At 46.0% G+C, this 17,517-nt stretch overlaps 1 protein-coding gene across 3 annotated transcripts in view; it reads left to right on the forward strand.

The window, feature by feature from the left end:
* Positions 1-5,185: 5,185 nt before the first annotated feature.
* The window catches only part of LOC147462209 (Cleavage and polyadenylation specificity factor (CPSF) A subunit protein), a 118,501-nt gene continuing 106,169 nt past the window's right edge, over positions 5,186-17,517 (forward strand). For 2 of the 3 annotated variants that reach the window (XR_015187687.1, XM_086509613.1), the window contains exon 1: positions 5,187-5,445. Coding sequence is in view for 2 of the 3 variants with exons in the window: in XM_086509613.1 (XP_086365739.1) it covers positions 5,296-5,445 (150 nt within the window). In the remaining variant the exon portion in view is untranslated. Of the gene's footprint in view, positions 5,446-17,517 lie in introns of all 3 variants that reach the window. The other variant, XM_086509614.1, reaches the window with a different exon arrangement.

A 17,517-nucleotide genomic window follows, 5' to 3' on the forward strand; every position in this document is an offset into this window, starting at 1 on the left:
ATCCTTTTCCCGACGAGCTCTAGAGTCGCTTCTTTGCAATAGCCCAAAGCTTCCATGATGGCAATGGAAGTGTAGTGAGGATTGGTGAGGAAGGAACCTAGCTCGTACCACAAGCTCACGCGTCGATGGCAACACATTTTATCAATGGTGTGTGCATGCAATCTTGTAGGAGAGTGAGAACTCAGTGAGAATCTCTCTATGAGCTTGAGAAAGCTTGGAGCAAAGCTTTGAGGAGTGAAAATTTGAAGAATGCGGACAAAAGTTGAATGGGATTTTTTTTTTAAAGCATGGAAAATCAAAATCCTTGCAAACAAGGAGAGCAATGCAATTTGAGGAGGGGAAATCATAGGGTGCAAGGCATCGTTGAATTTTAATTCAAGGAAAGCATTCCACTGCAAAAGGGTAGCATAGGGAGATTTGATGCCTTTTAGAGGTGAGGTTGAAATGAACCTTAGCATTGCAAAGCAAATGAGTTAAAGCTCAACAAGCAACATTTCCACTAAAAGCAAGTAACACCGGAGGATCTTGAAGCAAGAAAAAGGGAAAATTAACAGTAGTGGAAATTTTGACAAGGTAGTGCTAGCAGAGGGAGGTGCTTCTTAACATTGTAGGAAAGAGGAGGAGAAGGGAGCAAAGGACCTTGTGAGTAGTGAATGTACAACAAGGGAGAAGGGGGTGTGTGCATGTGCACACTCACGCGTGCACACACACACATGCTCTTGGGTTCAATTTCGACATTGATGAGCCCACTCTATCTAGTCGGCAACTCCAATTTTTGACATCTGGCCATCAATATCGGATTTTTTGGCTTCTTTTTTCTCTTCTCGACACTCAGAGCTTTGACATCGGTGTTCAGCTTCCTACCTCGACAGCACATGTAGAGAGTGAGAGCAAGAGAAAGCAACAACATAGCTTTGACTTTCGGCTTCTTAGCAAGCTAGCTAGCAAGATTCCGTCCGGTGGTGGAAGACGACATCGACATCTTCTTCCCTGCTTTGACATTTTGAGAGTGAGAGAAATTTGTCTGGATCTCCTCTGGCATAGCCTTGCCATTGATTTCCTTCCTCCGGCATAGCCTCAACTTTGCCATGCTCTCCCCATTATGGCCTCTTAACTTTGACAAAGAGAGATAGAGAGGAGCTTCGGCTCTTGCCTCATATCCCGACCCCAACGGACGGATTTTGACATTCAGCCATCGACATGAGAGAGCTGCAGGCATCCCGACATCTAGTTCTCTAGCATACACTTGCTCTCAGTCTTGACATCTTGTTGACCATCGGCTTTGCTTCAGATTCTCGAGTAAAAGAAATTAGATTTTCCAATGTAGCTTTGCCATTGACTGGCCTATCTGGGCTTACCTTCGACCACCTTCATCATTGACAGCTCCAGACAACCTTAATTGAGGAGAGCACATCCATAGCTCTTCTTGGGTCTCTTGAGAAAGAATTTTCCTGAGCACCCTGCTTAGAGGTGAAGAGCCATCGCCGAAAACACAAGTGGAGAATATTGGAGTTTTGATGGAGGTTTTCTCCTTATAGGTCATGTTTTCTAGTGCAGATTATGATGCACAAGTTATGTGCTCATGTATGAATATGTGGGTTACTTCAGAGAGTTTTCTAGCATGGTTTTGTGTGGTTTTTTCTATGTATGCATAAGTGGATATTGAGTGAGCTAGTTATAGCTCGAAGGTGGTAGATTCACAAGTTTACAAGGTTTTTAAAATATACAGTTGTCCACAAAGTCGACCGTATAGGAGTGAGCTAGATTGCCAAGCTTTTGGGCACTTTATGTATGCCATATGTGAATTTTCTATTGAGACAGTGAGTACCCATTTATGGTCTACGTGGTTTTGGTGAGATTTTGCTAAAATTTCAAGGGAAACTCTGTCCATTTTTCCCTAGATTCTTGCCATGCTTTCTGCATATCTATAGCTAACTCTTTGATGCTTTAGTGGTCGAGATTTACTCCTACTTTGACAGTGATTGAGTTTTGACTCTCACTTTGATAGAATTTGTCAATTTTAGACACAGATTGGTGTTCTTTGTACTCACTCTTACATGAGTAAGGTTTACATATGCTCATGTGGCTACAGGTTATACGTAGCTAGCTGATTGGTTCTACAAGTTACAAGTACAAGCTACTTGCACTTGTCAGATTGTGCATGCATTTTTGTGGGATGCATATTGATCGTTGCGTTTTCTCTTTACTTGCACATATGGTTATGCATTTTTTGCTCTTTGAAGCGTTGTTTATCCCCGCATTATTTATGCATTGACTTTTCTTGGTTTAGAGCAAAGGTTGGACATTACTAATATACATTGCTTTGGTAGAGCTACATTGTGCATACGCAAGCATCGAATCGATGTAGAAGTTGAGTGATCTCCCACTTTGTTTCCATTTTGGCATGGTTTATGGTTGAGATTTTGCTCACTTTAAAAAGGAGACTTTGTCAGATTTTTCATAGGATTTCTCACCATAGTTTTGGTTCCTTGACATAAATTTAGTAGATATGGGTGACATTTTAAAGTCTGCAGGCCCATGAATGAGGCCTAGGCATGACTCGTGAGAGACAAAGGTCTCGTTCATGCCAATACGTGCGCTGTTGGCATTGTGGTCACACAAGGCACATTAGGCGTCATTGATTTTGACGTATGAGGCACCAAAAAACAATGTATGTGAGATGCATATGTGGTTTTGACACATGCTAGAGAGATGGCTTGGTATGCCAGTGATGGTGATGTTAAATTTCTTCCCCATTGGCTGCTAGATGAGGGTGCGATTTTCCACGTCACACCACATCATGAATGGTTTAGCACTTTCTCTAGTGGGAGATTTGGTCGTGTGCACTTGGCCAATGGTTTGGCATTTGACATTGCTGGTGTATGAGATGTTTGCTTGTCATTACCTATTGGTGCATCCTATACGCTACGCCATATGTTCCTCAATTGAGACGACAAACTTGATCTCACTGAGACTGACAGATTGTGGGTGTTAGATATTGCTTAGAGAGCAGTTGTTCCAAATGCATTGCATATCACCAAAGTGGCTTGGTATATCCTATGCATGTATCTAAGGTACAAGGCAACATAGTCTCGACTTTGTTTGCTAGCATGCATTGAGTGAGAGACGAGACGTGTCTACTTCATGAGTGAGCTCCACTATGCACATAAGACAAAGTTTTTAGCTATGCAAGATATGTTGGTAGACTCTGTAGAGACATATGTAGAGCAACGATGCTTTAATGAGACACAACAGGTGTCATAAGAGTCTGTGCAGACAGAGTTAGAGTGGATCTGCTCCCTAGAGACACATGCAAAGATGATAAACATGGAGTTTTTTAATATGCTCATGTTAGAGGCTAATACGTTGATGCCCTAACACATAGTTCCACCTATCGATGAGAGGGACGCATCCATCCTAGTGTCGACAATGACACATCCATATGTCATGAGTAGTTGTGAGGATGGAGTGCACACAAATAGCACTGAGAAGGCTAGTACAACAAGGTTTGTGCAAGTTTTGTCAGCGTTCGGGCGTCTCATGTATGACCTATTAGTGTCGAGGCCCAACCTAGCAAGTGCAGTGGGTGCATTTGCAACAAGGATTGTGAGTTGTACGAATACTGACATTAGCATGATGCATTGTGGAGCTATGTAGACCATACAGAGATGTATGCGGGATTTGCATACTGGCTCTAGCACATGCTTGCCTATCACTAGAGTCAATACGACTGCATGTAGATTGAGTGAGCGAGCCATTGCATGTCGATTTGAGAGAGTGTTTTATCTATTTTCTTGTACCTACTAGTAGTTTAGCTAGTTGGAACCACTTATCAACACATTCGTCTTTAATTGGGAGGTTGTTGGGGTAAAGGATTCATGTGTCTTGCCCTAGGACACACGTCCCAGTGTCTGCCACCCACTAACATCACTGACCTACTCACTTATTATTTTATATACATAAAGGGATAAGAAGTGAGTGCTTCTTGCCACTCTGCTCCACCCTGCACAACATGTCATCTCTCCTCTTCCCCTTCCCCTTCGTGCATGCATGCATTGCGCACCTACAACATACAGAACATGCTTGAAGTAGCTACATCACTTCATCTTGCATCAAGCATTTGATAGTTTTCTTTCTTTAGGTTAGCGTAAACTTCCAATTTCGCCAATCGACATATTTAGTTGGCTGATGCGATGCTATACTACCATTATTGCATATAAACAAAGATCAAAATGAGCCCGAATAAAATTTTTGATAGTCCAACAAGATAAGATGTCACATGAAGGTTATGTTGCCTTGTGAATGCTCAACAAAAATCACCTCAATCATAGAAGGTGATCTAGAAGGTTGCTGGCAATGATGCCCTCGATATGAAAGCGTGCTTTGATACCAATTGTTGGAAATACAACTTCATGAATGTACACAAAGATGAGAAGATAAAGGAGAAGCTCAAAAGCACACAACTTTCTTTTGTTCATAGAGATACAAAGTGAGTTTTTGGTATCAGTAAAAGGCAGATGCAAGCATGAAGAGATATACTCCAAGGTCTGGATCCGGCACACGCATACACACGCACAACCTAGAGAGCACACGCTGGAGATGGAGACACAAATTTTTTCTTCTTCTTCACTACTCGAAATGACAATAACTTCTACAAAAACTAAGTGGAAAACACAATATAATAAGAACCATGTACAATGGTCAATATAAAACCACTAGTGAGTGGGTTGGCAAGATAAGTGGCAATCACTCTTAATAGGTAGACCATGTCGATGTAGTCTAGTTATAGTACTACTGACAATGATTCTCGTGTCCGCTACCTCATGCCAATGATAACTGTAGGCGATGAGGCACCCCATACCATGTGTTGAGCTTGATATCTCCACAAAAGCTTTAGTATTCCAACATCCTCTTATGGTGTGTGGTTGTGTGTGAGCTCTAAAACTTCATCAATTGGCTTAGGCTTTCGAATGACTCACCAAATACGATGCATGTGATGTGTGGAGAGAGAGAGAGAGAGAGAGAGAGAGGAAATGTCAATCTTGAGTTGAGAGTGATGCCGAGCCCAGATCTATTGCCCTCCTTCTTGCCCTTGCCATCCTCACTCGTAAATGTTAGGATCAAGGGGTTACTAAGTAGCAATGCGAGTGATGTACTTATCGGAGAAGATTACATACATGAGTGTGAGAGAGAGAGAGAGAGAGAGAGAGATTAATTTGTTTTGTGACCACCTAGTGCCTTCGAACTATGCATAGAGAGACGCGTCAGCGGCCACGTCCAGAGTAGCGAGCAGCAATGGCCGTGCGCGGCAGAGAATCCTCGGATCACGAAGACGCCAGCAGCTCATTCTACCTCGCCAAGTCTATTTTGAAAAGCAGCGTCGTTTTGCAGGCTGTGCATGGCCATATACGGTCTCCTACCACGTTGGACATCGTGTTTGGCAAGGTTTGTCTTTTTACTGCTTATGGAAGAGAGAGGTAGAAAGAACGAAATTAATTTTCCTTGTCGTCAACACACACACACACACACACACACACACACACACACACACACACAGAGAGAGAGAGAGAGAGAGAGAGAGAGAGAGAGAGAGAGAGAGAGAGAGTACTTCAGAGCTTGAGTCTTTAAGGTGCTGTTTCTGGGTTTTTCCTTTTGCGCAGCCAGTGTGAATGGCAGTTTGTTGTTTGTTGATTAGATTGGGCATCCACAATGGGTTCGTGATGTGGGGGGCAATTGCATGGCTTTTGCAATTTCCGGGGTCACACAACTTTTTTTAGGGCTTGCGGCCTTGTCGACAGATCCTGTCTTCTTGCTTATTCCCTTGGGTTATAAACCAGGCACTCTAGAGATGATCCCAGATGTAGGTTACTGGTTGGATTTCTGCCAGCAAAACACAATCTTCACCACGATATGCAGCATCACGCTTTGGACCATGTGGAAAGTTCGATGTGTCCACATTTTGGGCTCACAGTCCTCTCCTACGCCCCGGACAGAGCTACTGCATACTCTTCGCACTTAGTGGGATTCTTTAGTGGGCTCCTCTAGGGTAGCAGAGCAGCATCGATGCGTCTTTCTTCACACATGGACACATTTGTTAGTTCTTTTACGTAGGGATCAGGGTCACATCACATGGAATTATGCACCCCCACAGTGGTTCATTCTACATTCATCATACACGACATGTTTACATAGCCTACACATTGTCACTCCTCTTTTGTACCTCCTCTGGGTGAAATGCCTTTGAGCATCTCCCGAGGTCTCTTATGTACACAAAATACAGCCCCTTCTCTGAGAGAGAGAGAGAGAGAGAGAGAGAGAGAGAGAGAGAGAGAGAGAGAGAGAGAGAGAAAAGAGAGCTCTGGCCTTGGACACAAAAGCATGTATGAAGGTCTATCTCCACGTATCACCAAGTTCCGGTCTTATGGGCACGGAAAAGGTGAATTGGATGATGATAAATGGGTTGTGTTAACAGCCCTCTCCTAGTGTGGACAACCGCTTAGCTTTCATCAACTTGTTGTAATCTCGCTCCGAACCAACCACCATCTGGTGGTAGCCCTACACGTGTAAGATTGCCACCTTTGCTCCTCAGCCTCAACTCTGAAAAAGAGATGCAACCAGCCACTCCTCTTTGTTGCAAAGTGTTCGCATCAATGACCAATTCTTTGTTAGGAAATATGACGTAGCTAATTAGTTATTTGAGTAGATTACCTAATGGAGAGAGATAGATTTCACACACACGAGATTATAGAGTAGAGAGAGAGAGAGAGAGTACACACGATATACGTGGTTCACCCAATGTGGGCCACGTCCACGGGAAAGCAGCTACTCAATGGCTTTAGTACTTCAAAAGAAGAAGTAGTTTACAAAGGGATTAAACTCTTAATAGAGCTCCCGCCTTGCTTCACTCTCACCACCTCACACTCACCTTGTTGCATCAACTTTACACTCTGAAATGTGTGTAGAAATGGCCTCCTTTTATAGGACAAAAGGGCCGCCCTCTCTCATGAGGGCAGCCATGTGTAGCCGCCCTTGTGTAGATAAGTCCAAATCGGACCCTCCAATCCGCCCATGTGTGGCCGCCCTTGAGAAGACAAGTCCACTTTTGAATTCGGCCACCGGCCACCGGCTATTGACTTCCAACCTCCGGCCAATTGGCCATTGACTACCGGCCACCGACCAATTGATCGGTCCTTTTCCGACCACTTTCCGGTCGCCGTCCGGCCATAATATTTCGGCGAAGGGAAAAAAAAAAAGTCTCGAGGGCTTCCGTCCCCGAGGCCCCTAAAGTTGCCCCTGATTTTTGGCTGTGAAAATTTTGGTTTCCGACGAGTGATTTTCTTTTACGCACGATGGCTTCTTCTCATAATGTGGGCCTTACAAATGTACGCTTTTACCACAGAAAATTACAAGGGATAAATCAGGCTCCATACTTAACATTCTTGAGTACATTGCAGCTCTAGTACCATGCCAAAGTGGCAGTGGCAAAGGTGAATTGGATGATGAGGGGACGTAATTGATTATGACGGGCCTCTCTGAGTTAAAAAGCTGCTTTGTTCATGTCTCTTGCTATTATACGACACCTTGTTTTCAAAGACATGATTATTGGCTTGCCACGCTTTGCAAGCCTCATCATGTTTGCTCTTTAAGTGCTAAAGACAAATAACATAGGGACTCGGTTTTAGAAGAGGACACTTGTTCATATTCTTCCGCCTGTTCATACTGATCTTGCAGGTGATTCTCTTTGTGCTTTTAGTTTTAGTTGATACTTGCTCTCTTGCTCTCTCTCACTTTGAAATGTGGATCCAGATGAAAACCAATCTAACTCTAAAGTCTCTAGAAAATTGACAATGGTGGTGAAATTGTTGAAAATGGCAGTGGAAGCCGATTGGATATGGCTGAAAACAACGGCAATAGGTGCACAGCTTCTTGTCTGTGATGGTGGGCAGTAGCAGGAACCTCGAGAGCAACCCCGTTGTGGTGATCTCGTGGATCTCGCCTGGGTTCACTGAGATGCTTGTCGATGAAAAGCAAACTCCTAGCGAGCCTGCTGCAACTGCTCCTCCAACCAAGGACTGTCTGGATGCTGCTCCTGCATCCTCTGCAAGGAAGCAATGCCCTGCGGAGACGCTGCTGCTCCTCTCTCGCTGTAGCCAGGAGGCCCGTAGACTCTTGGAGAAATAGCCGACTAAGTTGAGCAAGTCCAAAGGCCACCTCGTCAGCAAGAGAGTCCTGCATGTGTAAGCCCTCTGTTCAAAATTCAAATAGCCACCACTCGCTCTCTGAGGATAGAGTCCAGCAAGACCCTCTCAGGGATGTGAAGCATCGTGCTCCCCGCTCCCCCTCCTCTGTGTAACTGTCACTGTGAGGATCACTGGTGCATGGTCTGAAAAAGAAGTCCCAGCCAAAATGCAAACTGACCCACCCAAGTCACAGAAGTGGTCCCTAGTGTAGAAGCGATCTATCCGAGATAGATTCACTCCTCCCACTCTGCGGTGCGAACGAGAGAGGCTATGTGGGGGCCTCACAAAGCTAGAATGCTACCACACATCTGAAACCCGCAGTCATACATAACCTCTCCCAAGCTGCCAACTCAACTCCATGCATAGTAGTATGGCTACCTCCAATCCTGTCAGAGGGGTCCTCCAACATGTTGAAGTCACCCCCAATGCACCATTGCTTTGCATGGGGTAGAGACTTTATAATATGAGACCAAAACTCTGCACGTGCACTCCCCACATTGGGCGCGTAGATGTTCAGGAAGCCCATGAGGCAACCCTGAACTTGCATAGTAATCCACTGAGCCCTGTGTAACAGACTTGGACACTCCAAGTCAAGAATCAACCGCGACAGCACCAAATAACGACTTCAAAACAATTCACAGATCACAATAGATTTGCACTGGCCCGGCGGAGTTCCGTGCCTAGAGATATTGGCCCCAAAGATTGGTGCCCGGTATTTCTTTTGTGTTAATCAGTTCAGAGTGGCTCGGGTTTCACTCTCAGACTCTACGTCCAGATGCTCTGAAAAGTGAGGCCCTCACCACCAATTTAAAGGTTACAAGGGATGCCCAAAAGCAAAGCCCCAAAAGCTTAAAAGCAACAGCATATTCTCTCCCTCTATCTCCACAGAGGGCCAATTAAAGCAATTCAACTCTCTCTCTATCTCCAAATCCTTGCGTAGCAAAAAGCCAGCAGATTTGCGTCGCAAAAAAAAAACACAAACTTTTTTTCCACCTCCGCGATTTTCGGAAATTAGGGTTTTTGGCAGAAATTAGGGTTTCTGCTGTCCGTAGCCACATCAGCACTTTGTGACATACCCCCCTCTTGAAAGCATTGTAATCGACCGCGATTACGCCTGCAAAACCGACAAAAGCCATAACTCGTCTTAGCAGACATTGACTGTTAGTACCTACGTACTAGGAACACACATCTAGCACATGTACAAAATCGACAATCACATAACACGACATCACAGGACCTCACCAGACATCATAGGACATCACATGACATTCAAATTTTATTCGGATCTTAGACCATGATTTATCGGCAATGTAGCTAGCAATCACATCTACGTCCAACCGGGACCTCATCGATGTTCGATTGACTAACCCCTATTGCAACCATGTCTATTTGAGATCAATCAGACCAAAATGCTGCAGTCATTTCGTCTTTCAGTTCCTGCACTCAAAAGAAGTCAAGAACAAATCAATATCATTATCAGGAATTCCATTTCATAAAGTCATCCAGCAGAATACTGTCAGCTCTCTCAGTATCCCTGAAGCTCAAAGAGACATCAGTGACTTTAGTATCAAAATCAAGGCATCTGTTGACAAAGGAGTGGAGTAACTCCCCTCTTGTGCATCCCACTGCACCAGATCTCCGGCCAAGCTGAATTCTGGGTTCCGTTTGGAATAGACTATGCTAAACCAAAAGCATCGAGGTAAAGTTTCACAATCTGAGGAGTATCTGCTAGGTCCTCCTCCTCCATCCACTTCGCATCAAATGTAGGAAAGTTCTTGAACTTAACCAAGAACTACCTTCGGACTTTACCTTTAGTCTTCGTATCCTTATGTGCCAAAATTTGTTCAGGAACAAGGATCTCCTCGTTTTCTTCCAATTCGGGTTGCTCATCAGGCTCCCCATCATCAGGCACATCACCTTTAAAAGGTTTCAAGAGACTCACATGGAATGCATTGTGAATCCTCCAAGTATCTGGCAGTTTGAATCGAAATGAGACATCATTTATCTTTTCAGTGATCTTGAAAGGTCCGTAGTATCGCATACTAAGCTTTCGAAAAAGCCTCTCCTTTCCCTTTTTCTTTCTTAGGCGTGCCTTCTCAAAACGTAAGAGCACCCAATCATCCTCCTTCAATTTCAAGTCGTGACGATGGCGATCCGCGCCTTTTTCTGTCGTTCTTGAGACTTCTGCAAAGTCTCGCGAACCTTGGCAAAAGCCGTATCCAAATCTCGCGAATATTCATCCGCTTCAAATATCTTATCTTTCGTGCTCAGGAAGGATGGAACCTTCGCAGCACTTTCAACAATCTCAAATGGCGTCTTCCTCGTCGACGAGTGTATCGTGTTATTGTAGGCAAATTCCACCAAAGGTAAGTTCTTTTCCCATTGAGTCTTCTGATCCGAGATACAAGACTTCAATAAATCTAAAACCACTGAATTGGCAATCTCAGATTGCCTGCCAGTCTGCAAGTGGAACGATGACGAGAACTGCAACCGCGTGCCAATGTTCTCCCAAATTGCCTTCCAAAACAAACTCATAAATCTGGGGTCTCTATCGGAGACAATCGTCTCAGACGTGCCATGTAATCTGAAAATCATCGTGATCATTCTGTGTTCTCGGGAGATCAAAAATGAAATCCATTTCAATATTTTCCGAGGGGCGGGTGGGTATGGGTAAAGGCTGTAACAATTCCTGTGCCTTATGCCCGTCACACTTGACCTTCTGGCATACTACGCACAAACTCTTCCACATCCTTTTTGAGTCTCGGCCAAAAGAAGTATCTCTCTACTCCTTCATGGTGGTAGCAATGCCGCGGTGACCCGTAAAAGTTGGACAGTGGCATTCAGCCATAACCTTTTCCCACAACGGCTGTGTAACGCACAACATAGTCTTTCCCATCAAGTAGCCTTCCCGAAGGGAGTATCCAGCTACTGTCTCCCCATCCCGTATCCGTGTGAAAATATCAGCAAAATCTGTATCTGTGGCATACTAATCGACCATATCCTCGAAGCTCCTATGATGTATCGCGGAAATAGCCAGAACCAACGGCTTCCGAGACAAAGCATCTTCCACCACATTCTTTTGTCCCTGCACATGGACAATCTGGAAGTGAAACTGTGACAAGATGTTCGCCCACCGCATCTGCTTTTCCGAAAGCTGCTTCTGTGGCAAGAAGTAGCGCAAACTCTGATGGTCTGTAAAGACAGTAAAATCCGCTCCGAGTAGGTAATGCCGCCACTGAGTAAGAGCATGGATAATCACCAAAAGCTCTTTCTCATAAATCTTGCTGTCATCTCCGGCCCAGAGAACAATCGGCTCTCGTAAGCAATGACATGGCCTTCTTGCATCAAGACCGCACCCAGACTAGCATCACAATATACTTCAAATGACTTTTGCAAGTCCGACAAAGTCAAATCTGGTCCTCTAGTCAATTTCTCTTTCAATGTCTGAAAGGCAGTCACCTCTCTGGATCCCCACGAGAAAAGGACTCCTTTCTGTATCAAGATATGCAAAGGGGAAGCAACCTGTGCAAACTTTCGTATGAACTGCGTGTAGTACAAACACATTCTTCAAATCGGGCCAATCACGTATAGTCTCTATCTTGGCCGAATCCACTTGGACTCCTGCTGCTGAGACAAAGTGTCCCAAAAAGTCTCTGAAGCAGATGATCTCTGTGTTCTGCCTCATTCTGGAGAAACAATGATATCATCAAAGAAAGTGCCAACAAATAGCCTGTACTCTCGAAAAATCCTGTCCATCATCCGGTTAAATGTCGCAGGAGCATTGGTTAAGCCAAAAGGCATCACCAAAAACTCAAATAACCCAAAAGCCGTCCGAAAGGCTGTCTTGTAGACGTCTCCCGGCGCGATTCGGATCTGATGATATCCACTCTTCAAGTCAATCCTGCTAAAGCACCAGGATCCCTGTAACCTGTCGAGTATATCATCGATCCTAGGAATGGGAAATCTGTTCTTGATGGTGATTTTGTTGAGAGCTCTATAATTGATGCACATTCTCCAAGATCCGTCTTTCTTCAAATCCAACAACAGTGGAGAGCAATACGGTGAAGTACTATGCTGGACAAGACCCTTTTCCAAGTGGTCTTTCACTGGGTTCATAATCTTTTCATTCTGTACTCGGCTCACACGGTAAGGTGGCCGGTTCGGTGGTGTGCTTCCAGGTATTAGATCAATGGTATGATCTTCAGGCCCTCTAAAAAGCAATCGGCATGAGTGTGGAGAAAAATCTTGGGGTTCTTTCGTTCAGGTCAAAACATATTCAACCTTTATCCATCGTTCAGGTCTCTCCCATAAGAATGAGTAAAGAAAACTGAAGTTCTTCAAGTACATTCTCTGAGCCCTTCATTTGTCAAAGTCGCTATCTCGGCCCGGTAGTCAACCACGGCGTAGTTCTTGTGGTACCAAGGGATTCTGAGTAGAACGTCACTCGCGTGCCCTGAACACCCTTGCCATTGCAAACGAAGTTTGCCAGTACTCGGTGTAATGGCAACATCCCATCCGGGTGCCAGTCAAACTACCTCCGCCTGTGGCGTCAGTCTGTCGGGCGTCATTCCAAATCGAGCCGCCAATTCCAAGTGAAAAGAAGTTGGCCTTGGCTCCTTCAAAAGAGCTTCCTAATCCTTCACTTTGCCCCAAAAGCGGCAAAGTTTGTACTTTCATTCATTTAATTTGGTGCAGGTCCCACGCCATGTGGTACCAGTTCTGCTTTTCTATCTGGCTTTTCTGCCACGTTCCTCAGTTGCTCTCGAACTCTCAGGCCTGTCGTCGTCTTTATCATTCTGTTCTTTCTGTGCCTTTTTAGGGCACTTCACGGAGAGATGTCCATGTTCCCCGCATCCAAAGCACTTCCCCTCTTTGATGAAGCGAGCTCTCTCCTCATAAGTAAGCTTGGGTCGTGCATCCTTTTTCTCTGGGTTGCTCTTTTTCTTTCTACTTTCATTCCCAGAAGTCTGTTCGGCTCGTTGTGTCATGGCCTCATCTGTGGGGTAGGTCAGACTGCCAGAGTGAATGGCAAAGCCCCGCTTCGCATGACTCATCAACTCCTGAATAGAAGCTGACTTCTGTTCCAAGCAGTGATCTCAGATCTCTGTAGGTAGACCCAAGGTGAACCGCTCAATCTGTTCTCTGAACGAGATCTTCTTGAATGAAGAGGCGGGTAGAAAAGAGCTCTAGAATCTTTCACAATAAGCATTGATTGTATCTTTCTTGGTCATCCGAAGATGGTTCCAAGCAGCTCGTACATCTCGTTCATATTCTTGCGTCAACCAAGAAGAAATAAAAAGCTTCTTAAATTTCAGCCATTTAACTGGTGCAGTCTTGTTTAAAAGAAGCGTGGACGACCAAGTACGAGCATTCCCCTTAAGGTAAGAGGTAGCTCTCCGAATCTTGGAGTGCTCTGCATAGCGTCCTCCTGTGAAAGCAATGTCAAACTGCTGTATAAAAGACAAAGCCTTCGAAGCATCTGAGTATCCTGAAAAAGTATCAAACTTGATCGAGTGGCCACCTTCCTTAAGCTCTTGGACTTTCTTGCTTTTATCTTCGAGAAAGTCATACTGGTTGGCTTTGTAAAAATTCTTCTTGTTCGCATAAAAGTTTCCATCATCAGAATCTGAGCCGTCTATAGACTAGTCCTCAGTAGAACTGTCAGGCTCTGGGCGAGATTTAGCCTTCTTTGCCTTTTTCTTGCCCTTTCCGAAGCTTTGTTTCTTGCTTCGCTTTTTACCTTTTCTGTCTTCTTCTCTCGAATCTGAAGAGCTAGAAGAACTGCCAGAAGAAGAAGAAGAAGAAGAAGAAGAAGAAGAAGAAGAAGAAGAACTGGGTACTTCTTCAAATTGAACACGCTTCTTCTGTTTCTTTGCCTTGTCAAAAGTCGACTGACGACCCAAATATCCCGGGAAGTCAGAGCTTTTCTTCTGCTTTTTGCCGTGCTTTTTGGCTTTCTTTTGCGCGTCAAAAAGCTGAGCAATCCGTGCATCAACCACTTCTTGTAATTCCTTCTCTGAATACATTTTGTGATCAGAAGGTTTCTTGAGAGCGGGTTTTAGGGGTGGTGTAGTGGTTTTGTGCCACTGTTCATGCACTTCCTGAAAAGAAGTCTCGCTCATATATTTTGCCAATTTCGGATCCTTCGCAAGACTGAGCATCATCTTTGTTGCATCGCCGATCAATTGACGACGCTTCATCTCTCTTTGCTCCGCCTGAGTAGGCCGAGGCAGGCCATACTCTTTGCCGGAATCTTCGTTGTGATCCCTGCCCGCATCTCCAGATGCAGAGGGAGTCGACTGATCCTTGCGTGAAGCCATAGGTGCCGCGGAAAAAAAATTGGGGATCGGATTTCCCGTAGCAGAGAAATTGGCCGTGCTCTGATACCACTGTAACAGACTTGGACACTCCAAGTCAAGAATCAATCGCGACAGCACCAAATAACCACTTCAAAACAATTCACAGATCACAATAGATTTGCACTTGCCCGACGGAGTTCCGTGCCTAGAGATATTGGCCCCAAAGACTGGCGCCCCTTTCGGTATTTCTTTTTGTATTAATCAGTTCAAAGTACAAGAGAGTGGCTCGGGTTTCACTCTCAGACTCTGCGTCCAGATGCTCTGAGAAGTGAGGCCCTCACCACCAATTTAAAGGTTACAAGGGATGCCCAAAAGCAGAGCCCCAAAAGCTTAAAAGCAAAAGCAGATTCTCTCCCTCTATCTCAAGAGAGGGCAAATTAAAGCAACTCAACTCTCTCTATCTCCAAATCCTTGCGTAGCAAAAAGCCAGCAGATTTGCGTCACTAAATAAAAAACACAATTTTTTTTTTCCACCTCCGCGATTTCCGAAAATTAGGGTTTCTAGCAGAAATTAGGGTTTGCAGAAATTTTAGGGTTTCTGCTGTCCATAGCCACGTCATCACTTTGTGACACCCTGCCTAGTAATCCATTGAGCCCTGATAATCCCTCTGCCCACAATGGCCTGCTGCAAAGAATCCGCAATAGTCATACATACCCACCTTGGATCCCTCCAGTTCCAAATGCAGCGGACCAAAACGTCTAATAGCGACCACACATCTGACCACACCATCTAATGTGGCTCTCACAAAGATGATGCTCCTGAAGCATAAGAATGTCAATCTCACCACCCACAAGGCATCTCTGAAGCACCTGACGCAACCGATCCCTCTGACATTGAAATTGGGGCCCTCCTAATCCTTGCACATTCCATGAGATGATCCTCATGGAGTCAGTGGGAGAAATTAGATGCTGCCACAACAGCCAACCTTGCTATCTTTGAGGCCAGTTTGGATGGGGAGTAATCCGCATCCGAACGACCTCTAGACAAGCGCAAAAGAAGTGACTGTCCCGCCCAGACCCAAGCTGAGCGTGTAGCCCGAAGGGCTACATACTCTGTCCAAGAATCCTCATGTACAAATACATAACAAGGAGGGCTCTGAGTGTCAGCAAACAAATGCACCACAATGTGCCTGCAACCCACTGTATCTGGAGGTGTCACACTAAACTTGGCAAGAGGCCAAAGTGTCTGCACCAGATTAGTCACCCCTAAGTCCCCTGTGTAGTGTGAGAACTCAGTAGCCTGAGTCTGGGGCCAGTCAAGAATTGTGTGCCGAGTCCACTCTGTGAGATCCCTACCGCACAGCGGAAAGCAGAAACCCACCGCTGTGTCCAAAGCCTCAATGCCTCTAGCTGCAAGAAAGAGGACGTGGACTTGAAACCAAGCCTCCTCCAGGTCAAGAGAAGAGTCACCCAGAAACCGTGTGAAACTGTAGTCGAAGAAGTCCCAGCGTCTGCGAATGTCAAAGCTAGTCAAACCTCTAAGGATTGTTGCAAAAGGAGAAGTTTGCACCAAAAAAGGGGCCCTGAAGTGGGGCCGTCCCTCTCAAGCCACACAGTTCGTAGTAGCGAAAGCACTACCAAGAGATCGCTTCGCGGCAAACGTGTGTCCAGTCCCCTGCTTTTGAGGAGTGGTGGAGGGGTTGAGGCCCACCGGGGAGAGAGGAGGGACGGGAGGCAAAGGTGGAGGAGGGGGAGGGGGAGGAGGCGGGGGAGGTGGAGGAACTGAAGTGGACGGGGCCTCCTCAAGCGGGTCTTGCTGAAGGGGGTCAAAACGGTTCCCAGTCGAAACCTAGTGCTGCTGAGCTGTAGAAGGTCGGCCACCAGGGGGAGCAGTGGGGCGAGCCCGCCCTTGTCGGCGGCAGCTAGGCACCTGTTGCCAACCGTCAGCTGTCTAATTGCTGGTCTTAGTCGAGGTACCAGCCTGTGCGTCCTATGTGTCTGGCTACTGGGCTTGCTCAACCTTGGGAGGCTGCGCATGCGTTGTGGGTCGAGGTCTCCTGCGAGGACATGCCTTTTCTAAATGGCCCATCTGTCCGCAAATGAAACACCGATGCGGGAGGCCGGGATACTTCACGCTTTGACGGAACCAACCCCCACTCACCCGAGGTAGTAGGATGACCTTCGGGAGAGTGTGGGTGTTTCGAACCAGAACACGTACTGAGGGGATGCTGGCCGCCTTGGGGAGCTATAGAGGCTACCGTGCGAGGTGTCTCCAGGACAGTCCCAATCTCTGAGCCTATCCTGGACAAGAGTGGTAGGTACTCCCTCGTCAAACCGGGGAAGCAGACGGAGATGGGAAGGTGTGCCTCCTCTACCAAAACATCTGTAGCTGGATCAAAACCATGCCTCCACTGTCGAAAGTGGGCTCAAATTGCTCGGATGGCCAAGGGGCTCATCGCGATGACCTTGGACGCCATCTCGGAAGTCTCGAACTCTATCTGATAGTAGCCGTGTCCGAGAAACTGAACATCCAAGATCAGTTCGAGGAGGTGGGCAGCGGATGGGCAGGGCAGCGGGCAGGTGGGGGGTGAGGGCGGGAGAAGGGGAGAGCGCGATGGCAAGCAGGGAGGCGGGGGGGAAGAGCAGTAGCAGCGAGCACTTACGAATCCAATTTCTTACTTTGTCAGTACCAGCGTTTTTGCAGCCTTGCATCAGCGTTTTTCAGCCAGCATTCAGCCCTCCCCTCGCCGTCGGTTTCAGCCCTTCGCCTCATCACCGATTCAGCCCTCAGCCATTAGCAGCACCAGTTTCAGCCATCGCCACTCTCGGTGATGGCAGATCAGCCCACAGCCTCGTCGTCGACCCCGCAATACCAAGTACCAAGTACCCGCAATACCCTTTAGTATCTCAGTACTACCAAGCATCTGCATCAAAAAGTACCCATTAGCATCTCAACATCTCAGCATTTAGTCATTGTA

The sequence above is a fragment of the Adiantum capillus-veneris genome, chromosome 3 (assembly GCF_014529385.1).
Source record: "Adiantum capillus-veneris isolate H3 chromosome 3, ASM1452938v2, whole genome shotgun sequence".
In the NCBI taxonomy this organism is placed as follows: Eukaryota; Viridiplantae; Streptophyta; class Polypodiopsida; order Polypodiales; family Pteridaceae; genus Adiantum; species Adiantum capillus-veneris.